The 24,640-nt window shown below is 39.2% G+C and overlaps 5 protein-coding genes, 1 long non-coding RNA gene and 1 pseudogene across 6 annotated transcripts; 4 read left to right on the forward strand and 3 right to left on the reverse strand.

The window, feature by feature from the left end:
* Window positions 1-845: 845 nt before the first annotated feature.
* On the reverse strand, window positions 846-2,729 carry LOC141827002 (uncharacterized; annotated as a pseudogene).
* On the forward strand, window positions 2,622-6,706 carry LOC141827675 (ethylene-responsive transcription factor 3-like). Its single transcript, XM_074714978.1, has 2 exons — window positions 2,622-3,426; window positions 6,380-6,706. The coding sequence occupies exon 1, from the start codon at window positions 2,772-2,774 to the stop codon at window positions 3,381-3,383; it is 612 nt and encodes a 203-aa protein (XP_074571079.1). The 5' UTR covers window positions 2,622-2,771; the 3' UTR covers window positions 3,384-3,426; window positions 6,380-6,706.
* Window positions 6,707-7,946: 1,240 nt separating this feature from the next.
* Window positions 7,947-9,112, forward strand: LOC141825923 (peroxidase 40). Its single transcript, XM_074713185.1, has 3 exons — window positions 7,947-8,156; window positions 8,253-8,444; window positions 8,540-9,112. Exons 1-3 carry the CDS (start codon window positions 8,109-8,111, stop codon window positions 9,110-9,112), a joined length of 813 nt encoding a protein of 270 aa, XP_074569286.1. The 5' UTR covers window positions 7,947-8,108.
* A 380-nt stretch (window positions 9,113-9,492) lies between these two features.
* Window positions 9,493-10,272, reverse strand: LOC141826073 (uncharacterized). The gene is made up of 3 exons (XR_012601605.1): window positions 10,149-10,272; window positions 9,940-9,994; window positions 9,493-9,666 (listed from the first exon to the last, which is right to left on the reverse strand). It is a non-coding gene; the product is annotated as an uncharacterized LOC141826073 (long non-coding RNA).
* Window positions 10,273-10,584: 312 nt separating this feature from the next.
* LOC141826475 (putative CCR4-associated factor 1 homolog 6) lies at window positions 10,585-11,708 on the reverse strand. The gene has a single exon (XM_074713726.1). The coding sequence runs from the start codon at window positions 11,466-11,468 to the stop codon at window positions 10,662-10,664; it is 807 nt and encodes a 268-aa protein (XP_074569827.1). The 5' UTR covers window positions 11,469-11,708; the 3' UTR covers window positions 10,585-10,661.
* Window positions 11,709-15,506: 3,798 nt separating this feature from the next.
* LOC141826474 (uncharacterized) lies at window positions 15,507-18,706 on the forward strand. Its single transcript, XM_074713725.1, has 10 exons — window positions 15,507-16,360; window positions 16,451-16,510; window positions 16,594-16,659; window positions 16,741-16,843; window positions 16,925-16,999; window positions 17,081-17,231; window positions 17,320-17,389; window positions 17,479-17,544; window positions 18,078-18,200; window positions 18,283-18,706. The coding sequence occupies exons 1-10, from the start codon at window positions 15,676-15,678 to the stop codon at window positions 18,465-18,467; spliced, it is 1,584 nt and encodes a 527-aa protein (XP_074569826.1). The 5' UTR covers window positions 15,507-15,675; the 3' UTR covers window positions 18,468-18,706.
* A 1,863-nt stretch (window positions 18,707-20,569) lies between these two features.
* LOC141827780 (hydrophobic protein OSR8-like) lies at window positions 20,570-21,143 on the forward strand. The gene is made up of 2 exons (XM_074715102.1): window positions 20,570-20,717; window positions 20,824-21,143. The coding sequence occupies exons 1-2, from the start codon at window positions 20,625-20,627 to the stop codon at window positions 20,950-20,952; spliced, it is 222 nt and encodes a 73-aa protein (XP_074571203.1). The 5' UTR covers window positions 20,570-20,624; the 3' UTR covers window positions 20,953-21,143.
* The last annotated feature ends 3,497 nt before the right edge of the window (window positions 21,144-24,640 follow it).

Below are 24,640 nucleotides of genomic sequence, written 5' to 3' on the forward strand. Positions count from 1 at the left end.
ATTTTTTTTATGTCAGATTTTACGTTGCCCCCTCACAATTTATCAAAATATTCACTTCACCTCTCATGATTTCAAAAATACCATTTCATCTCATCTCCTCCGCCTATTTTTTGATCAATCAGAGTAAATCTAAAATCATCCTAATAGGGTGAAAATGAAAGAAGTCGAAAGTATAGGGGGCAAGATGATATTTCTAAATAATGAGAGGCCAAAGAAAATACCAATTTTTAGAAAACTTACAAAAAAGATGAATAAAAAGTTAAATAAAATAATTATCAAGGTTATCATAAATCATTTTGGATGTGTATAAAAAAAAAGTTTTACTCTCTACTAAGTAGAAAGAAAGTCTACAAAATCAACTTGCTCATCTACCTTTCTCCCTATGAACTTTCCTCCCTTGTACACAAGGAGTAAAACTTTGATAGTGTGTATTCGGCCGGGGTCGGGTTCAATCGGTTGCTCTCCGCATAAGAATCACACCATTTCGGTCAGTTCAATCAGTTCAAGTTTAGAATGAAGTTCAAGTGACACCAAATAAGATTCACCATTGACAAATAAGTTTCCAAACAAACATAAGCAATAATCATTGAAGAAAATAGCTTCTGCTAGGGAATTCAAGTAGAATGTGCAATTGCCATTCAACTTACATATGCATCAAGCAAGGACTAGCAAGGAGCAAAATTTGCTCCACCCTGCCAAAAAAAACACAAAACAAAAAACAAAAAGTGCTTTCTAAGTCAACAAATCAAAAAACAATATTTGTTGCCACATCTAAGGAAAGCTTCTGTACAAGAAATGAAGCAGGAATTGGTTTTTGCTCGAATAACTTCCACAATGGTCAAAGCTTATTCATTTGTTGGGATGGCAGGAATCTCTGTGGTGTTAGGGGCTGGTGTTCTCCTAGATTTTGCAAAGGGCTTCTTCAAGAGTTACCATCTCTGTGGTTTCAACTGGCCCATCGACTTCAGCTGTTCTCTGCGAGATTTCCTGACGGTGTACCATGGTCCGCGCGTCTCCGACCAAGGCTGCAGCTGCATGAGTGATTCACATATGAGAAATCAAGCAATGTGGTTTAAATGAGTGATCTGTTGGTAATGGATTTGGTTCTCTTATTTACAGAGTTGTGCTACATGGAATAGGAGCAAATTTAATCCAAAGCATGATGAAATATTTAAACTAGAAATGGCTGCTTGAGATGGTGGAATTGTGATTAGAACAAGGATGATTCAGAATTATGCTTGAGTCTTGCCTTGACAAGGACATCAAATCTTTAGTGAAGATATGGATAAATTATTCAACTGAATCCTTGTGCCTTCGAAGAGGGACAAGCCCTCGGTCAGAAGCCGTGTAGATAAGGTGGAGAAGAGGCCACATATTTTGCTAGAGCTGCTCAAGATGAGGAAAGTGACAATGTTTGGATATGTGGATAACAGTTTCTCATATGGATTGAACAATCTTACACCATTTGAAGTATTTCCATATTAGCGAACCAAAATTTTCACACAAATAGTAATACGATCATACCGGGAAATACGACAAAATATCATCACCTAGTCAGTATATCTTACATGGAAGGTAGGTTCAAAGTTGAAGATAGAGTAACCAACACTAAGGCAGGAAAGGTAGTTTCAATAGTGATTTTGGCCTAAATTGATATGTTCCAAATCTTTCATGATAATTCTTGCCCAAATTGATGTGCATCAATTGTGAGGTAAAGAGAGAACATATACATGGAGCTTGATTCAGAGTTTTGCTATCATAATGTATCCATGTCTAAAATTTCAACCAGTGAACACAAATATAGTCAAGGAAAGAAGTAAGTTTACTTGCCCATGCAGTAAGAACGGATGCAATAGATGTTCCGATAGTGAAGACCACCCTATGGATGCTGAAAACACGATGAACATTCCACAAAAGAACAAGAGAAATAAGATCAAGCATTATGTTCTATAGAACGTAATGAGAAAAGTATGCTTCATCTATGTAAAATCCCACCAAGCGATAACTCAATTACAATAAACAGCTATCAATCGACCAAGACGCAAGGATAACGAATCCCAGCCTACTCATGGAAACTGGAAATGCAGAATGTATCTATTACAATCCACAAAGCATCAAGAAAAAAGAGTGAACAATAGGAAGAGAGAAAAGAGAAATGAGTCACCTTTGTGGAGAGACACGCCTCCTGAACTGCTGACCAGGTGTTCGACACCTTCCTCTTGCGATCGGGAAAGACCGAGCGTTGGGAGGCGGAACCCTCGCCGTCGCCTCAAATCCTCGGGCGATACTGATGATAACGAGGATCGAGGATTGAGCAGAGGAGGTGGGGGAAGGAGGAAGAGCAACCCCAATCTTCTTTTCTTGATTAAAAAAAAAACCGGTTTGGTTGGGTCCGGTGCGACATCCCGGGCCATCCCGTGGACCGTCTCGGCCGAATCTGGGTCGGTCCGAAATGGGCCGGAGAATGGGAAGGGGAGGGGAGGGGAAGGGGAAGGGGAAGGGAAAGGGAAAGAAATCAATGGGAAGAGCGACGGAGACGTGACTGACGCTGACCGTGACTCGTCGCAGCACAAATAAACAAATCCCGCTCATCTTTCCTTTTTTGGGTGGCGTGGCGATGCAATCGATCGCCGTCGATGAAGCGACAGGCTCACTGATCGGTTCTTCGTCCTGATCCTGCTCATTTTTCTATGGCGGATTCGACCTTCCTCTGATCCGATCTCCCACATCCCTGCTCGCCCGATTTCATCTTCCCCCGATCCGTCGACCAGATGCGGAAGGGTCGAGTTCCGGCGGCGGCGGCGGCGGTGGCTGCTGGCGCGGTGGAGCCGCGCTTCCGCGGAGTGCGGAAGCGGCCGTGGGGGCGGTTCGCGGCCGAGATCCGGGACCCCTGGAAGAAGGCCAGGGTGTGGCTCGGCACCTTCGACTCAGCCGAGGCCGCCGCCCTGGCCTACGACGCCGCCGCTCGCGCTTTCCGTGGACCGGCTGCCAAGACAAACTTCCCCCTCGCCTCCGAATCCTCCCCTGCGCTTCCTCCCTCGACCTCCCCTACCTTGCGCCGCCCGCAATTCCCATTCGGGCAAGGCCGCCATCTTCCGGCATCGAGCAGCCACAGCAGCACCGTGGAGTCGTTCAACGGACCTCGTCTGCCCGCGCCCACGCCAATCCATCGGCCGATGTCGCAACTCGGGAGGCGGGCCAAGCCGCCTCCCCAGCGCATCCTTGATGGCGACGACGACTGCCACAGCGACTGCGGGTCGTCGTCCTCGGTCGTCGACGACGAGCGTGGGACCGTATCAGCGTACATGAACACACTACCATTTGATCTGAACCTGCTGCCCCCACCCGACGATGACTTCCAAGCCACAATGCTCTGCCTCTGATTCACCGGTCTCACATCCTAGCTGAGACAACATTGCCAAAAGAGTCGGTTCTTTTCCTTGTCCCACTCCCATTTGCATTAGTGATTGTTTCATTTCTATACTTGCTTGCCATCTTATGTTCTTATTCAAATTCAAGTCGTGGTTCTGTTTTTCATCTGATAAGAGGATTAAAAGTTGAAGATTGGGCGATATCTAATTAGTAGATATCTCTGTTTGATCCCCTTAATATTAGATTATCTACTCGTTTTGATGAATATGACTAGAAAAAAGTTGGCTATCTATTTACCATAGGATTTTATTTTATTTTTCTATTTTGAATGTGTGCATCTGTTTTAACTGTTATGATTGTAATTTGTAAGAATCATCTAAAAAACTACGTTGTCCACAAGAAGAAATGAATGAAAGATTGAAAGAAACAGAAGATAGAGGAAATTTTACAAAAAGAACGAGGTATTCTTTAAAATCTACATTGTCCACAGCAGTTGCTCGTAGGCTTGGGGCAATTATTCAAAAATTTGCTGCATGAGGATTTTTTTTTAAAATATCATTCCATATTTTAGCTGTAAAAGTGAATATGGATATATCCTGTTTCTCGTTATGTGATGCTTATTCTGTTTCTCAATACTCCTCTCATATCATGGTCTTGGTAGTTAGAATTTCTTCCCCTTAGTGTATGAATAGAATAGTTTGCTTCTCTAACTTCAATTGTGTATGTTTGTCAGTCAACTGAAGTTATTTGGATTTGGTGGTTGTTCTATTGATTAAGACTCGTAAGTATGTGAAACTGCACATTACAATAAAATATGCTGCTAGAACTGCATGCTGTATTGGCAATTGTAATGTATAGACTGCAGAATTTGGTTAGAAGCACATAGTTTGCTTGATCCAGATTCCACTATTTGTCTCGCAGGTTGAAGAATGATATTTTAGCGCAAATTTTGTGTGGTTTACAGAACATCATTAAAATATTTAGTTTGTCGTCTTGTACATATTACGCCTTGTTGCCTTTTTTATTATACAGTTGTATGTTGCAAATTATTGGTTAGTCATAATTATATTTGATTCTGCTATATTCCTTTTTAATTGTCGCTTTGGATGAGTGGTAAAAAGTTTGAATTTCTTATCTGTTATAACTGTCTCTTCCGCCATAATTGTCTTTAAGAATCATGTATTGCATGATATGTTGTTGGTTTTAGATTGATCATTTAATATGTCCATGAATTAACTATTTCACTCGTCAAAAGTTACATATTTCAAGTTTTCTCCATCAGGTCCTTAGAGATTTCTTAGGCATCTCTTTACCATCTTGTAAATATTATATATATGTATATATATATTAGGCATACATTTATGAGTATAAATTCTTCTTAATAGCCAGTATGCATTTACATAAGTTCTTTAGTGCTTGGATTACGCCTTTCATGTCTTTCTTTAAATTGCATCTAAGTTCCCTTTCCAGTGTCCACTGTGGTCAAAATGGAGATGAGCTTCTAGAGTCTTCTATGATCATAGTGTTCCCCTAGGTTACAAATATTATTTATGAGACATATGAAAAACAATCTTAATTTGACCAACAGTTGCTTTTTCTAATGGTAAGCGATAGAGGAATTTTCGTTCAATAAAAATCTTGTTATTCTTGCACACTCCAGCACAAACGAGAACTTATCTCACATCAAATGTAGTATAGAGACACTTTTAGTTAAAGATCAAAAGAAAAGTAGTAAAAAAACAATTGGATAGAGATGAGAATGCTACATTAGATGTGATAAAAAACAAAACAAAACAATAGAGATGAGAATGCTACATTCAATATGTGAACTTATTAGAAAGAGATGATTTGGATATTTTGAAAGACAACTAATAGTATCTATACTTGGAATAGTCAAATCTATTGATGTAGGGTAAGGGGTACAGGGAACCAAAGAAAGCTTTAGTGAATGTGATAAAAAATAAATTATTAATTTGAATATTTACACTGAAATGGGCATACATATAGCTCAATGGTGGAATAAGATTTATGTAGTTGATTCTAAATTATTTAGGCAAATATGGCTTGATGCGCTAGCAATTTGATTTCATATTTCTTGTGATCCATAGTGTGACATATGTTAAGCATAACCAAATTAATATGTTTTCCTTGTAAAAATTGATCTCATATGGAAATATCACTTGGTTAATAGTTGCCAACTTTCGTTCAGTCGCACACCAGTAAACAATCATCATTCATGGCTCACGAGTAATTCCCAGGCCAGATCCCCACAGGGGTTTTGATTATGTCATCCATGCATCTCTTTTTTTACTCAGAAGGGAGAAAGAGAGAGGGATGAATTTTCCCATCCAATTCCTCTATAGTTTATTTCCACTCAAATTGAATGGAAATGGAGAAAAATATAGTTTTAGTTCCCTTCCCACTCCATTCAAGTAAACAAGATGAATGGAAGAAAATTGGTATAAGATATTCTTTTCGTTTCTTCTTCTGTTACTTAAACTACTATAATTCTCTCCTACTGCCCCTCTAACTACTATAACACCACGTTAGCAATATAATGAAATTTTGTTCCTCATTCCATTTGCAGTGAAAACCTTATGTTCCAATCTACATTGTGTAATAGATCAATGATTTCTCAATTAATGTTTTTTATTTTTTGCATTTCTCATCAAAGCGTTACGGCTTTGATAAAGAAAATTTGCAAAGGAGAACTGAGCCGTGGCCAGAAAATTGCAAGTACTTTTCTCTGTAATTGTTCTAGTATATCTTCCATGGTCATACTGATAGAGTTTAAGATTAGCTAGTGTAGCTTCGATAGTCATGTTGATGCGTTTATTTTCCTTGTTACATTCAGTTTTCTTTCTGAAGCTTTAACATTTCGAATGGAATTTTAGACACAATTCTCCGCTTGATTTCGTTTTTTTTTTTTTGGCTTTGTTCCTTTTGTAAATTATTTTTGTAATTTGGTTGACTATTTGATCGATTCAAGTTTTTCTTTTTTTTCCAGCTCATGTCAATCTTCTCACCTTTGGCCAGAAAGTTCCATTGACACTAAACAATACATCAAAACAATGAGGAAGGAGACGAAGCATAAAAAGAGTTTCTTGGATTTAGATCATTTGCCTGCCGAAGAAGACACAAACCCCATCAGAGGTAAAATCATGAGACGAAGGCAAACAAACCCAGGTACTCCTATGGTTTGATCCATCCTTGTAACTGCTTAAGTGTAGAAATAGAGATATTATGTTCGAGGATCGAATTCCTCAGTATGGTTTGAGTTCTGTCCACTTTTTTCAAGCTGTCAACTAGAACCTGGTTCTTATTGTTTGAAATAGCCGACCCAATTCAACCAATTGATTTGAGGTGTCCAAAGTAGATAAGCTTTACTTTACTTGATAACAAGTGAGTTGGATGTGAGTCTGATGGGGCCGTATCAACAGATGGTGTCATCTTTTATTTCCCCCACCAAATCAGATCTTTTACTTGCTCTATTGAGCTCACCGATGATCAATGTATATCGTAACTGCTCCTCTGAGTTCCTCACATGCCTTCTGACCGCTAAGACTAAGCAGGTGACGGCGACCACTTCTGTCTCACCAAATACGCAGCGATTCTCACAAGGACTGGAGCATTAATCATTTCCCATATTCTCTAGTTATTAGCAGGCAGTTAGTGGGTTTCAGCTTCGTTCAATTTATCAAGAGTGAAGGAATGTGTCTTATGTGGTTTGTCTAAGTTAGAGGACTCTCAGGCGATTACTGGTTTCCGATTTTGTTATGCTTTGCTTCAGTACCTCGCTCGACTTTAGGGTCAAGTTTATTTGCCCCTTTGATTTATCGGTGCACATTCTTCTGTAAAAGATAAAATCTATCATCCCAGCGGTTCCACACGATTGGTCTTACAACCATCTGTGAGGAGGTAAATCGAGAAAATGCAGTTGGTCACGACGGAGAAGGGTATTATCTCAGTTTCGTCGAGATTCAAACTCTTGTCTTCTTCTACAATTCTATTCTATTGTAATTAACTTAGCTATGTCCCGGGAGCTATCGGTGCATATTCGACAAAAGGTAAGGGCAAGGTGGTCATCTTAAGGTGGGGGCAATCATCAAAACTAAAGGCAATTGAGTAAGAAGCTCATTGTCAGGCAGGGTGATCAGGTAAGGCATCAAGGCCAATGGCAATCGAGTAGGCATCGCTCTCGTCAGCCAATCTGGCTGTCGGCCTGGTGAGGAAAAACATCGAGTGAGACGCCCATCATCAGGTAGCAGGGTGGTTAGGCGAGCATCAAGGACAATGTACGTGACGATGAACAAGGAAGTAGATTCATACATTGTCTATCTTTCTAAGTTAATAGAGTTAAACGATATTGAACACTACCTCGTTTGAAACACAAAAAGATATAAATGTATTAGGAAAAAAATTGTAAATTTCTTGGAAGTGCCCTCAGCCGTCCAATTCAGCAAGATTTGATGATGATGATCCTCATTTGCCTTTATAAGCCTCCAAAGCTATCAGTCCCTCGTCAACAACATCGGCCGGCAATGTCGCCAACCACTGTCCTCCTCCTCCTGCTCAGCCTCGTTCTACAGACTCCTCTCAATGCCCTGAAGACGTCCAAAGATTGCATCGGTGGCGGTGACGGCTCCTTGCACTTCGACGTGTACCTCACCAGCTGTCCGCTGGCGGAGGCCATCATCTTCTCCGGCGTGCAGCGAGCCGTGGCCGACGACGCCCGCATGGCCGCCTCCCTCCTCCGCCTCCACTTCCACGACTGCTTCGTCAATGTCGACCTCGTCACCGCCTATTCCTTCCTTAAATTCACTCTTTATCTTCTCGTGTATTTGATCGTGGCGTTTGTATCTGTGTGGTGGGTGATTCAGGGTTGCGACGCGTCGGTGCTTCTGGACGACACGGCGGAGATGGTGGGGGAGAAGACGGCGGGGCCGAACGCGAACTCGCTGAGGGGTTTCGACGTGGTGGAGGGCATCAAGGCGGAGCTGGAGATGGCCTGCCCGGAGACGGTTTCCTGCGCTGATCTCCTCGCCATTGCTGCCCGAGACTCTGTTCTTCTGGTATTCATCTATCGGAGAAATTTTCACTTTAGCCTTCGCAGCTTCCGCTTATGTCAATTTCACCCCCTAAATTTTTAATCATGAAATTTACGCAGTCGGGAGGACCGACATGGCCTGTGGAGGTCGGCCGGAGGGACGGCACCATCGCCAGCCGGCCCCTGGCCACCACCAACCTCCCATCTCCGACGTCTGGCGTTGCCGCTCTGCTGCAAAAGTTCGAAAACGTCGGCCTCTCCGCCAGGGACATGGTCGCACTCTCCGGCGCCCACACCATCGGCAAGGCACGCTGCTCGACGTTCGCCTCCCGCCTCACCGGCGCCGGAGATCGCCTCTTCCTGCAGTCCCTGCGTCAGCTCTGTTCTGGGTCATCGTCATCATCGAATGGGACGACGACAGCCTCGTCGTTGGTCCACCTCGACGTGGGCTCACCGGCGGTGTTCGACAACCAGTACTACGCCAACCTTTTCGCCGGCGAGGGGCTACTCCCGTCAGACCAGGCCCTGGCTGCGGAAGCAGGGGAGGTGGGCGCGCTCGTGAAGGCCTACGCCGCAGACGAGGCGCTGTTCTTCGAGGACTTCGTGGCCTCCATGGTGAGGATGGGGAGGCTGGCGCCGCCAGCCGGCAGCCCGGGCGAGGTCCGCAAAAGTTGCCGGGCGGTCAACTCTTAATTACCTTAAGTACTATATATATATATATATAGCATTAATTAGCATAACTTAATCATGATGATTAATTAACTAATCGCTAAGATTATGATCGAGTGATGTTAGCGTCCTAAAGTATGTACTTGTGTGTTACTAATTATAGTGTGAAGTCGGTAGAATAGATGTTAATTTGTGGGGTTTAGTAGTTAATTTGGATATTATCACTATGATTTTTGTCTATTAGTAGCGCTGTACAACAATTTCAGGCAAATCAAAGATCTATCGAGTAAAGTTAAAATAGATAAATCATCAGAGTCGCATCAAAAGTTTAGTGTATCTTTATCACGGAAAAGAAGCTTTCACTGTATAATATTACAATGAGAAGGTCAAATAAAATCCACAAAGTTCAAATGAGAATGGGAACTAAAAATTCGAGCATAGAACTAGAAGTCGTTAACGAGTGGAAATTTTACTTAGAGTCGCAATAACAAATGTTCCTTATCCAAAGGGTAAACTGCTGCTTCAGATCATACATTTCTATACATGATGGAATTCACCACTTCAACAGCTCCATATATCTGTGAGGAGGTAAATCAAAAAATTACAGTTTACCATAGAGGAAGGTATTGTCTTGATTTTATCAAGATTCGAACTCTTGCTCATTTCTACAATTTTATTCCATTGTAACTAACTCAATTATGTCTCATAGACTGCTTTAGATCATACATGATACGATGTCATAAATAAGGGCAAATTAACAGAACGCAAGGGAAAGGGTCCATGTAAGACTGGAGATTCGAAGATCCTAGTTATCAGAAAATAGATGACTTAAAGAAAATGTAATAGGTTACCTGCTCACTATTAAGTCTCCTTGTACACTCGCGAACATGTCAAAGCAAACAAACTCTAAAATCAAAGGTGCATTTAATAAGGATTAGGATAGCACAAAGGAAGACCAAAAAGAATTTCTAACTTCATAAACTATGCGTATTAAATTCACCAAATGAACAACCCCAATCCAAACTTGTAGCAGAAACCATTAACAAGTTTTAAGCAATACCTCAATTTCCTCTCCAGTTGGTGTTAGCACAGAACTGCAAGAAAATCTGACCTACTTGGAGAATCCCTCTTCTGCTCAAGAAACTCTAGCAAGAATAATTATTCACATTAACTGGTGGAGAAAACCATCAACAGTAATGAGAAAAAAATGACATGCACCGAGGCGATTGCATCACCTCTATGGTCTTGATTTTAAAGTCTTGCCAGCTTCTCTACAAGATAGTGCAAACATCTGCCTAAGAAACATAATGTGAAAGCAAATGCAAAGTAAATGGAACACAACACTTTGAAAGTGCAGCTTCCTGAATTCTTTAATGGTTAGTAACAGATAAGTATAAGAGATTGCAAGCAAGATAAATATGAACCTGAGAACAATGCAAAGAAGCAAGAACATATTAACAGGGAAAAGCAAAATATAGGCACATAAATGCTTACTCTTCAGATAAAGTTTTTCTTTGATATTATTTTTTCCTTTTTCAAATTCAAACAACTAACATCACCGAGCATTCTGCCCTCATTCAGCTTCCAGTCCATACATAACTCCAGCATATCTCTCAATGGGCACATCAAAGTATTTCTCCACCAGCTTCCTGAATGTCCAAGCAGTAAGCAAACTGTCTGAACCAGCCTGATGGCAGATCCCGACCCTATCGATCTCCAACTGCTCAGCGAGCTTGTTAAGACCCCCATGGAGACTGTTTGAAAACCTCATGAGGTGCTTAATGTCGTACAAAACAGGGAAAAATGTCCTGACGAGTTGAAGGAATTCCTCTCTTGTCTCAGGCAACCTTTTGCAAGTCAGGATCTTGAGGAGGTAACCGAAATCGTAGGCACAATGGAAGGTCACCCAGCTGATAGAATCGTTGAGGACGACGCCCGACGACATGAGGAGCTCCGCGAAGCGCTTGGCGTCCACCCCATGCTCCCGATTCATGGCGAAATCAATGCCCGACTTCTTAAGGAGATCGACGGAATCAGGGTTGCTGATATCTCGGTCGACGTCGAACTCCCTGAAGTTAAACTGCCATACGATGGGCCGCCCAGATTCCGATAAAGGGAGGATCCCGGCGGCGTCGGTGAAGGTGAGACCTAGCTGGATCAGGTGGAGGAGGTCGACGTTGGCGCGGAGGACATGGTAGTTGTTGTCCGCGTGGCACCTGAAGTCTCCGAGGGGGCGGATGGCGACGCCGGGGAACTCGGTGTCCATGGCGACGAAGGGGAAGTCGTCGACGATGTCGCGGATGATGGCGAACTCTGCTTCGAGGTTGCCTACCCAAACGTCGCGGATCTCGACGCCGCCAGCCTGGTCGCTCTTCGACATAGGAGATCACAGCCGACGAGCATAAACCCTAGATCTGAGCTCGGAGGGATGGAACTGGAAGATCAAACAGCGATCGATTAGGGTTCTGCAGCGCGATCGATTGACCGAAGATGGCGAAAATGAAGGGTGATCTCTTTATTTATTTTTTCCTTTTTTTCCTTTTTTTTTTTTTTTTGTTGTCGGCATTTAAAAAACGTGAAAAGGCGACTATTTAAGAAAACGCCCTTCCGCACTAAGTTATTATGCCAACAACAGCCCTTTCTCCGCAGAAACGGTGTGTTTATAGAGGAGGAGTTGTGGTGTCCCGCTAGAACCAGATAAAGTTTAGCACCGACATGGACAATCTGTTTCTAGAAGTTTCACGTTTGGTCCGGTAAACCGGCGGCCCGACTGGGTGAGGCGACGGGACCCATGTGGACCCCTACCTGCAGGATACTATAGACCAGAAGGTACAGAAATGTGTGGCTGTGTGGCTGGCTCGTGATTACGAATTTCTTTTTCTTTAGGAATAAATTTTCTTTTTTAGAGTAAAAAGACCAAAATTTATATGCAATAAATTAATGGTTCATGTGCAAAGATTTAATTTATGTATGCCATGTTTAAATAATTAATGACGTTGGAGCCACGTGTTAGTGGTCATCTCGCTTTTAAAAATTAATTAGCTCGTAAAATTCACATATTTTATAAAAAAAATGCAAATATTTAATTAATTTAAGTTGAGCATCGGATCCGCTCTCTGGTAGAGGATTACCTACTTTACTAGATCCAATGCACATGCATCTCTTGATATAAAAATATTAAATAAATATTTGATATTATTTATGAATTTTATTCTTAAATTTGTTTACAAGAGAGGATGAAAATTTCGATATGCATTTTTATAATAGATAAATAAACAAAGATGCCTCAACTCTCATACATTTTATGCTTTTTCTCTTCCCAATAAATAGGGCATAAAAAGGTGCATTATTTCCCATATAAAAAAGTATTAAAAACACCATCATTTATCGCCATCGATAAGTTAATTAATGAACACTTTTTCTTTGTTCATTCACTTTATTCTCACAAACCTTTTTCAGTGGCAGTATCTTGGCCAACGACTTAATTACATTGTTAGGATTATTTAGTGGCTTAATGATAAAAAAGCATCCCAAATAATAATTAGGCATTACAATAAAATGCAGAAATCAAGGACAGTACAATTGGAATCGTGGAAAGAGCTCTAATTAATTGTGCTTTTGCAAGGAAGAAACATGCCCACTCCATATGAAAGAAACACTTAACAAGGCCCCTCATTTGGATATCTAGATCATTAATATAACAGTTGGGATCCTTGTCTGAACAGAATTCCCGTCACAAATTTGTGACGGGAATCTGGACCGTTCGATTTTAAAATAGAAAATTAAATACAGGCCATCGCAATCACCCATTCAATCTACGGCCTGGATTTAATCTTAACTTTAAAATCGAACGGTGTAGATTTCCGTCACAAACTTGTGACAGGAATCTGTTGCGACAAGGATCACAACTGGTTAATATAAAGGGTAAAAATTACAAAACCTTCCTTATTATATTTTCGTCAAAAAAATTACCTTTATTAAAAACTTTAACAGTTCGTTTGGAGGAAGTGAGGGAAAAGGAGAGAAAGGTAAGGAAAGAGAAAAGAAATCTAGACTCTTGTTTGGGATGAAGTGAGTTAAGGAGGGGAAGGGAAGAGAAGAGTAAGCTTTTCCCTTTTATGCCCATAAATCGACATAATTTCTTACACTTCAAATCAGGGTGTAAGAAAAGAGAATGAAAACTTAAAAAATATTTATTCCAATTTTATCCTTATGTTAAAATATTAATTATTAAAATAATTCATCTATTAGGTTTTTGCACCATCGCTCCTTATCACATAACACAACCGTCACAGGATCTCATCGCTCGCACTACTCGACGTCGACCTTTGTCATAAATTTTTTCAAAGATTCTGTATAAAAATATATGTAAAAATGTTGATTTATACTTTGTCATATCAAAGTGTACAGATTTTATATTTCACATATTTATTATATGTCTATTCATTATTTCTTTAATTTTTTTTTATTTATTTAAATCATATATATTAATTTTTGAGTCATATATATTTTTTCACATATAAATTTATTTTAAAAAGTAAAGATATTTTTATAATTTTAACACATGTTATGTTGTTATTTTCATCGTAAAAATATCTATATTTAAACGTTGTTATAACTTTATGAGATGGAATCTGCCACTTCAGTGATCCTACAATGAAAAGTATTGTTTGGCTTGAACCCTTGCCCTCTCTTCTATAAATCTGTTCCGTCACAACCAACTCAACTATGCACCAGGAACTTAAAATATTCTTATCAATTTAAGTAAAATTGATTCAATTTGATGGAAACACACTTCAAAACTATTACACTAATTATAGTGTAGCAATTATGACTGCTATAATATAATTGATACAACAATTTTAAAATAATTTTGATCATCTTAAACCAATTTCAATTAGGATTATTTTGATATAGAAGTCTTCTATATAGTAATTTTAATCAAGTTGAATTAAAAAATATCAAACTGATTCATTTTAATACTTAGTATTAAGTCTTGGTTATTACAACAACACTTAAATAAGTATTAGAGCGCTATTTATTTGGTTTGAATCCTGGCGAAGCCAGACAATACCCTCCTGTGTCGTGACTAACTATAATTTCTCGATTTACCTCCTCACAAATAGTCATGGGGCCGACCGTGTGGGGCCGTTAAGGTGGCGGATTCCACCTTTTGCAGAAGAGCGTTATTTATTTTTTAAATACTCTTTTAATTTTAATTTTTATCCAAATATAAATGAATCATGCTAACTATATATATATACGAGATTGATCTGCTGGGCGACAGCTTCGTGGGCGACAGGACTTAATCGATTAGCTGATCGATTAAGCCTCCATTAAGCCATCTATTCTCCCAGTCGTGATTCCAGTCGAATCGCGTCGGATTTCGATCACAATCCGGCCGGAGACCGCCTGAGGAAGGACCGCAGGCCGCCGACGGTCCTTCCTCGGCCGGTCTCCGGCCGTGATTTGGCCGGAAACGAGGCGCGATTCGGTCAGAATCGCGGCTGGCAGTGGCCGCACGCGATTCCGACCAAATTGCGTCGAATTCCGGCCGGAAACCGGCACAGGTCGATGCGTCGACGAGTGGCGCGTCGATCGGGCCTGGTCCGGCGGCTGGCGATGGCCGGACGACGGCTGGAAGCGGCGGAGGTCAGAGAAGAAATACTGTGCAGTGGACGGTCGGATTTCGCGTGATCGGCGTGATGGACGGTGGATCTGCGACGTCCACGGATGCCTACGAAATAGGCGCTCAGCAGATCAGTTATATATATATATATATATATATATATATATATATATATATATATATAAATGCTATTATGAGCGCCAGCTTCCTACGTGTCCGTGCGCGCCGACCGCCGACCTCCACGCGCTTCCGCCGTCCGTTCATCGCTGTCCGACCACCAACGATCGTCGGACCGGACCCGTTGGAACCGCGACTCGCCGGTGCACATTTCGGCATTTCGGCCGGATTGGGCCAGAATTCCGGCCGAAACAAGGGCAACAGTGCCTGGCGCCACTGTCAGCCAGATTCCGACCGAAATCGTCATGCTAATCGGCCGCCGGTGTCTGGCGGCGATTTCGGCCGGGTTAAATGGCCACCGCCGGACCGCCTGCGAGTCGCGGTTCCAACGGGGCCGGTCCGGCGGCCGACGGTGGTCAGACGGCGATGAACGGGCGATGGGAAGCGACGAAGGTCCGAGGAGAATATAAAAATTATTAAAATTTAATAGCAAATCTATATATATATATATATATCAATCACTCTCAACCCCAAATAATAAAAAATATAAATTCGAGCGCAAATATAGTCGAAATACAGTAACTTCAAATAATTAAAGAATTGTAAATTTATTTATTATTACTAAAATTGCCTATAATAATCTCCTACTTCCTCCTCCAAACTCCCTTCCTTGTCCACTCCTTGCTTCTCTTCCCTTCTCTTTTCCACTGAATTGCTCGGAGAAAGTAGAAGAGGAAGAAGGAAAGAAGAGTTTCTTCGACGGTCCATTCCTTCTGCAGGGATCGCTTTGCTTTTCTTGCTTCCCAAGTAAACGGAAAATTGCACAGCGGCAGTGGCCGCCATGCAGGGCGCTGCCAGAAGAAGAACCTTGGCGAGGACCGGAGTTGTCGCAGGTTCCGTATGGGAGGCCAGGATGAGGGTCGACGCCGTCAACGGCGGCGTCAAGGTCTTCAACGCCGACGGCGGCGACGCCGATGGCGACGAAGAGGGAATGCGGGTCTACCGGCGGCTGCGACGGAACCAGAGCGACAGCATCGCGTCCTCGAGGAAGAGGAGGAACTGGACGGCCCCTCAGGTCGAGGGAAGAAGCCCCATTCAGCTGCGCAAGTCGAGGGAGGCGGAGGTGCTGGCGATTGGAGAGGGCGCGAGCGACGGCGATGGGGCGTCGGTGGATATCGGGATCGAGGATGATGGGAGGAAGAGCTTTGATGATAAGGAGATGGATCTGCCAGCGGAGAAGGGGAACAACGTTGAGGAGGAGGTGGAGAAGACTATTAATCCTGTGCACGAGATCCCGGTGCTGTCTCCGGCGATGGATAAGAATCATGATTCTCTTGTGCCACTGCCAGATGCGGAACAGAGGAAGCAATTGAATAACTGGGCGACCGATCCAGATCCCGCCGATCCACCTGCTCCCAAACTAGGGAAAAAGTTGAATCGTGCTCTGATTCTTCCATCACTGGATGCTGAAAAAAAGATGATGAATCACAGGGCAATTGATCCAGATCCCGTCGAGACAAATCCTTGTAAGTTCTTCCTTTTCATGAATTCCTGAAACCAAATATAGAAAGCAAACATGATTCCGCCGACACTAATTGCGCTTCCATCATCACTAGATGCAAGAAAGAAGATGAATCGCATCACAATCAATCCAGATCCTGTCCTTACACCTTCTTGTAAGCAGTCTATTCTTCACTATGCTTGTCTTTCTTCTTGTGAAAGTTCAATGCGTAGAACTATTTCACCTGTCTCTCTTCAGCGGATGGGGCAAGAGAAATGCATGAAGCAACCCCTAAAAACAACCACAACAGGTTGCAGAGCATCGGTCAGTGAATCAAACCGTTACCTTTCTGCAAATCTTTGGTCTTCTTGCAACAATTTTTACTAATACACTCAGTTACCCCAGTGGATTTGCTCATGTGGAGAGATGTACCCAAAACAGCATTAGTTTTTGGTCTTGGAACATTCATTCTGGTATCATCTTCCTACGCCAGGGATCTAAATTTCAGGTGGGAAGCCAAAATAGACTCTAATCACAAGTTCTAAGAGATTCATGTGGCTAATTTGTGTGCGTGTTCTTGATCATGCAGCTTGATTTCAGCTACTTCTTATCTCGGCCTCGTCTATCTTGCATTGATTTTCTTCTACAAGTCCATCTTGCGCAGGTAACTCCCAATGTCTGTCTAACACGCCATGAATTACCACTTCCCTTCTTTGTTTTGGTCACAATTTTCACTTTGTGACAGAGGAGAGCTGGAGTATGATGAAAGGGACGAGAGGTACATGGTGGGGGAAGAAGAGGCAATTTGGATCCTAAGGCTGCTTCTTCCTTACCTAAATGAAGTATTGCTCAAGATGAGGGCCCTCTTCTCTGGAGACCCTGCAACTACCATGAAGGCGAAACTTGCTTTTTCCTTTTTTTTCTCTCTCTTTGTTTATCTTTTACTATTCTTCTAGGATTGATGAATTTGTTTGATTGTAGCAGATGGCTGTGCTGTTGTTTACCATGGCCAAGTGTGGAAGCTCCATCACCATTTGGACCCTTTCAAAGCTGAGTAAGTTCTGGCTTTGAATAGAATAGTCACAAAAATCCTCTTCACCATTCAGTGTGATCGACTGACTGAAGCTTCACATTCCTATGCAGTTTTCTTTGTGGTTTTCACTGTTCCAAAAATCTGCACTTCTTATTCTACTCAGCTGTTGAAATTTGGTAAGTGAACTGTGAAACTGCTTAATTTTGCCGATGTTTATGCTAGAATAGCACCTCGTTGTGTCTATCAGTTTTTTTTAATCTTTCTGCTGCGTTCAATGAATTCCTGAAGTGGGTTTCAAGTTTCTCCTTTGTCCTTTTTCACGTGCACTGAGGTAAATGAAGTAACCAGGAAGCATATTAGCTGTAACCCGGACACAAGGTAGAAGCCAAACGTTTCACAAGGCAATTCACTTTAGAGTTAGGTCAGGCCTAAATGCTGTCCTTTGAGTGAAACCTTGAATGCTTCTGAAACACACATTTTTAATGTTTCAGTTATGTTTCTTTGGGGTGACTGATTCATGCTGAACTTTGATATGATACTTCAGTTGCTAGATTTGATTAAAGAGAAAATGATTGCTTTATGATTTATTAATAATTATGGTTGTGATTGTGGCACCAAAGTTAAATCTTTCTTAATTATAACCAATCTATGAACTGCTAAACGTGTAGCAGCTAAACAACTATCAGTCTTCTACTTTTATCGAGTGCAGGTAAATTCTGGGTGGCGAGGTTCAGAGATGGATGGCAATCATGCACCCACAAGAAGGCTGTCGCAGCCGCCATCTTCACCCTCATCTGGAACATCTCCTCCACTGCGGCGCGCATCTGGGCGGGTAACGACTAACTAATCCTCCTCCATGAACATAGTTCGCCATCATATGTATCTGTTTCTGAATGCATCTGCCTGGGCAGCAGTGTTCATGCTGGTCGTGGCCTTAAAGCTCTACCAACAGCGTCTATCAGAGGGCTGGGGCAATCAGGAAGGAGAGGTGGTGGTGGAAAATCTAGCAATGGCACGGGAGGCAGCTCCCAAACCAGGCAGGCTACGATACAAAAGAAACGAGGCCATGGGAGAGAACAAGCCGAAGAAGAGGATATGAAGTAGTAGCTGGAGCTGAAACATCATGATGTGCTTTGAGGTCCCTCTCTAGCTAAAGAAGAACGTTGCAAAAGAGGAAGGTGCTCTTGTCGTTTTCTATTTGGAATAGCAGTAAATGATTCTGTGACTAATATCTGTAGCCTTAGGAGTAGCATTTAGAAATGTTCACCAAGGAAGCTTCCATGGAGCCTGTGGTCTCAATAATTTTTGTAACAAATGATTTGGTTTAATTTGTTCTTGGATGGCTGAAAGAGATCTCTCCAGTAATGTCTGGATTTAGAGTAGGGTTTTTTTTTTAAAATTAATGTTTAATAAAAGTTTAACTAAAATATATTGAGTAAAAATGAAAAGGACCGCTAAATTGTTTGCATTATCAAAAGATACCCTTTAGGAAAAAGTCAAAATAATATTCCATTATATGTTTTATTCTAAAAATATTTTTATTTTAATGTTATTATAGCAAATAAATTACAACATGTTAAAATAAAAAATCAAAGTCTCCCAAATAAAAAGAAATATAAAATGGCCGTCTCTTTTATTTTTCAAGACACCTTATAAATGTCATTTTATTTCAGAGTTATTGTAGCATTTATCGATAGCTACTACACTATATAAAAACTATCAAGTAAATACTACAATATTATTTTTTATTTTTAATATTATTGTAGCAATTAAAATGTATAAAAATTATTATGTAACTGTTATAATATGTAACATCTAATATAACACTGTAATAACTATTTAATTTTTTTTTATAATTAATTTAAAATAATTTTAATTAAGTTTAAATATTTTTATTAAATTAGTAAAAAATATTTTGATATAATAATATTTAAAATTTAGAATCTATAATTATGTAGTAGTTATAGACTTATAGGTAGGCCACAACATGAAAAATTATTTATTTCACTTAATCAAATTAAACTCTAATTCTCTAAACACGTTATAGTAACTATAAAAATAATTTTTACACGTTATAGTAACTACTTACTGTATGATTCAACAAGACTGTTTCACAAAATACTATTTTGGGATAAAACATTTAATGAGCCATTCTTTTCTTTTAATTTTATTGAAAAAAAGACGATCATATGATGATCTGATAAATTCTAGGGTGTCTTTTTTATTTTTATCTTAAAATAAATCTATTTAATTTGATAAAAATAATACATATAGTATATTTTTTATTTTTTATTAATTTAATCAGAATTATTTAAATTTAATCTTTCATTATAACAAAGTGTTAAAATCATTTTAAATTATTTTAAAACGATTTGCTTAAATTTAAATAATTTTAATTAAATTTATAAAGATTTTTTATATATGAGAGTGCATGTAGTTTTTTTAAATTAAATTGAATTAAAAAGAAAAATATGACACTCATCTAATATTTTTATCTATGGAATAAAAATAGTTTTAGAAGAAAAAATACGGTGCAAATACCTTTTCTTTAATTAAAAACGATAATCAAGCACACCCAAAGAGATTATATAATTTTAAAAATTATATTAAAGTTTCTAAATAATCTGTATTATTATTATTATTAATTAGTGTAAATTATAATCATCCATTTAGATTGGGTCTGTCGGATTAATCTATTCTACCAAATAATTTAGACGAGTTAAATTAAAATTTTATCAATTCATTTTAAGATAAGTTGATCTACCTAAGTCCGCGATCAATATAGGTTGATCCGATGGACTTGGATTGATCCGTAAATTAAAAAATTTTATTTTTAATTTAAAAATTAAAATAAAAAATTTAATGGATGAGTGAATTTGATATGTTTAAATCATAATTTAAATTTTAAAATTTTAATTTATCAATTTAAACGGTAATTTAAATTTAATATTTTTTTATTTTTTTAATAAATTAGTTGGTCCATGTAATTTATTTTGAATTGGATTGAGTTAGATATTTTTTAATTTGTTAAATTGATGGATTAATTTTATTTTATCATATAATAAATTTTTACTAGATTAATTTATTTTAAATTGATCTGTTTGACCGTTCTAATGTAAACAGATGCGAATGAAAAAGAACCTGACAAAAAAAATAAAATGAGCCTTTTAGGCTTTGACCAGGAATATCGATAACATAAAAAGGGTGAAATAAAAAAAGGGCAGAGAACCAGAGAGGCCAGGGGAGATCCGGCGAAATGGCTTCTGATCGATGCTGCTTTTTCCTCGAGATCATCCTCTCGATCATCCTCCCGCCCCTCGGCGTATTCCTCCACTACGGCTGTTGCAGCGTACTGATTCCCATCCTGATCTATTTCGCCTCTTCTGGTTCTTTTTCCGACGTTGATTTCGGTCTTTGTAATGCTTTTTTTTTTCTTTTCTTTTTCAAATCTGAAGATGGAGTTCTGCATCTGCTTGCTGCTGACAATTCTGGGGTACGTTCCGGGCATCATCTACGCTATCTACGTTCTCGTTGCCGTCGAACACGAACCCTATCGGAGATATTACTACGAGCCCCTTGCGTAGCGGATTTCCATCCTACCCGCGGTTTGTTCACGCTTCATCAATAAATTGGAATGAAATTTCTCCTATCCGTCGATCCGTGTGATTTGAGGTTATTATGTGATTCCGCTTGAAACATTGGTGTGCAGCATTGCGACGTTATGTTTCGATTTCTAACTTTTCTTCAATCACATTACATCGTTGGTTTTGTTTTCCATCCAAATGTGGTATCATTTACCTGTATTATGCAAGTTGGTTCAGATCATTTGCTCTACCCTCTGACTGATTACTGTGTCAATGCCCTTTCAGTTGCTGCGAATATCTCCATGCCTTCTCCCTTTAGATTAATCAAACATATAATTGAGTACATCAGAAATTTGTTTCTTTTAGTGTTGAATAAAGATTCATGTGACTCATCTAGGCTTATGGTGCCTTTGTTCTCCAAATTGGTGATACAGGACAATATGTTAGCTTGAATATCTGTAACCACTTTATAATTTCTGCATTATTTATGAGATCAATGATTCTGTTTGATGGAAGATCAATTTTTTTAGTTACTTGACTTACATTTGGAGGCAATATATGCTTTCATGTGTAACTACAATAGACTAACAAAAGATAGCAGAGGTGTTCTATAATCGCCATGATTCAATTTTCATCCATACCATTTGATGAAGTCTAGCCATTTGATGTGGAAGCTGCGTAGACTTAGGCAAGCAAGGAGATGTTGCTTGCGTGGGGTTCTTAGGTAAACAAAGTAAGAATAACTAAGGTTCAATGGTAGAATTTTCTCCTTCCTGGAAGGGTATGACCTTTCTTTATACTTGTAGCAGTCGGCTAGTAGTCCAATGCTTTCTCACGTGTTATAGATCAAGATAGCTCACAGATATTATGATTGAGTTATACTTTGCTGAAATGAGATGAGTATGTGAGTTAATCTTGAAGAGTGATGGGAACAACTGGAACAACTGGAAGACCTAAATGGATGTGAGTGTTGGTCAATGAATCTATGCTCATTGTAAGAGAAATGTATTATATATATCAGTGTGTTAAACAATTTTTTTTAAAAAATATGTTGGTATTTTCTTGTCTAGGTGACCTTAATGCTGGTAAATGTTACATGCTTTACTTAATGGGACATTTAAATAGATAGTGCAAAAAGTCTGCTAATCGTTGCAGGAGGCTCTAAGGGAGAACTGTCATTAGAAGCATATGTAGAAAGGGATGGCTTTGCATATTTTATAGTTCAACTCACCAGGTTGCTTTAATCAAAACCTCACACGGGTTATGCTATGCACTAAATGAATTCCTAGTTGATTAATGCCCTGAACATGTCCTACTCAATACGGTTTGATCAGATCAATTTCAGCCAAATAAACAAACAAGAACCATAGTGTGTGAAATCTTAGTTTACATAAAATATCTACATATTATCTCAATTGACATGTATTTCTAATTGCTTAGGGTGGTCAATTAGCTTGATATTTTAGAGTCAGTTGGCAATGTTATTGATTTGAATTACGTAGATTGACTAATGTAGTTGTGAACTAGTGTTTCTCTCTAGTGTTATTGATATTTTAGAGTCAATTGTTGTTGTTGTTGAGGTGAACCAGTGTTTCTCTGTGTACTTCTCAATTGTGAACAAATTGTTGAAATTTTAGTTCCATGATAAAATGTCCATAAGTAATAGGGCAAGCTGTACGAAGAACTCCTTTTTGCACAAACCTCAGTTCTGTAAGATTCAATGGTTCAGACATCTCTTATCACCTGATGAGCATGGTTAGACTAAACTTATAGATGCATTCATGATGCATTTGTATATTTTGAAACTATCTAATATTACGTGACAAGTTGCTAGTTCTACGTTACTTTTGCCGATCAATCAAAGTTTTCTTTATTTTTGGGGTCTTTTTATTTCTAAAAGAAATATGGGTATTAAAAAGAAATTCTGTCTGTTTGCCTAATTATTTTTTTCTGTGTTTTTCCTAAAATGACAAGAAAATATCTTGTTAGATTAAACCACATATATAGAGAGAATTGGAGTGGTTGCCTTCTTTAGAAATAAAGATAATATGATTGTAGCAGCTAGTAAATTGACGCATTTCATTTTCTTTGCTTTTAATTTTATCATTATTATAAGTATATTGAAAATTTGATAAACTCATTTAATTAATTGTGATAGTTTTAATTATGATATGTTAAAAATGTTAATACATCGATCCGCTTTTATAAGATGATAACCCAAGGACAGTTTTCAAAGATAATTTTTTATTTTCAAACAGCTATTAGCCAAGTCAACAGCTCCACTTGCGCACAACCAATTCATTACATCACTTATCCCATTCAATTAACTTAACTAAGCAAAACAATCTCTACGATTTAGTTTATTATTTTCCTTTCAACAACTCCACTTACTTACTAGTTGAGCTTGTTGTCATCTTTAGTCCACTTAGACTTTTCTAATCAAATATATATATGTATTGACTTTGCCGCATACAATTTGTCCTAATTAATTTTATTGATATCTTTAGTCCGCAAGTCCATCTTTAGTCCGCATTGTACCATCCTTCGCCGGTGCATACTTCTGCCATAGTTGATGCGGCTTCGTCCTTCTTGATCAGGGAGGAACTCCGGCAGCTCACGACTTGTCCGGATTTCGGCACCGTCGGAAGGAAGTGCCTCGTTCGAGCTAACCATGGTTATCCTTGCCTTTTGAGTTTTGAGATGACATGTTTCTCAGTAGATATCTCTGTGATATCTTTTTATAAGCCCACGAATTTGTAACTGAGTATCTTAATCTGTAGGATACTTCAAAGCCCTTAATTATCTGATCAAGACAGAGCTAAGGTTTTCATATTTCAATTTATCATGAATTGTCATAAACTTTCATTTATTTTTCTCAGTAAAGTTATTTATTGTTGCGAGTTTATTTTTCATAATATTTTTCTCAATAAAAATTGAGGTAGTTCACAGAAGAGATTTAAGAATACGATATAGGATCAGTGAACTGATAAAAGAGCCACTAAAACAACTAAAGTACAGTCTCAGTCTCCATAATTGTCTGAAAATTGTGTTCATCCTTATTGCTCCTATATTGAGGGAATTTGTTCTCTAGGTTTCCTATCAGAGAAACACAAATTGAGATATCAGTGGTCCAATACTTTTAAGGAACGGTATAAGTACAATTTGAAATATGCTTCATGACCTTACCTTCTGGTTGGGAGTGAGATCGAGTCCAATCTTGACGAAGTCGAAACAATACATTTCTCCGTCGTGATCAACTATAGTTTTTCGATTTACCTCCTTATAGATGGTCATGAGATCGATCGTGTGAGATTGCTGAGGTGGTGGATTTCATCTTTTGTAGAACAAAAGAGAATGAACCAATCTGTTGACATAATTCACACAACTTGTTAGACTCATACTCCACGTGATCCTTAGTTCTTAAGTGCTCATTTACTAACATCCACAAAATAAATCGATATTTAATCATAACTTCTGGCCTTCACACCACCGGACTCCAAGCTATCTCCAAACACCGTGGTATGAAAAAATGATAAGCATTAGAAACTTTTTTTCTTCACCAACAAACTAATCTATCATAGTTATATTAGCCCTCTCTATACAATTCAGATTGTGGATAATTTTTTCTTGTCTTTTAATTAGAAGATAATCCGAATGCTTTAAAGATGAGATCCGTACATGAATGTGA

The sequence above is a fragment of the Curcuma longa genome, chromosome 4, assembly GCF_044706935.1.
Source record: "Curcuma longa cultivar G26 ecotype Majalengka, Jawa Barat chromosome 4, ITB_CL_G26_1.1, whole genome shotgun sequence".
Lineage (NCBI taxonomy): Eukaryota > Viridiplantae > Streptophyta > Magnoliopsida > Zingiberales > Zingiberaceae > Curcuma > Curcuma longa.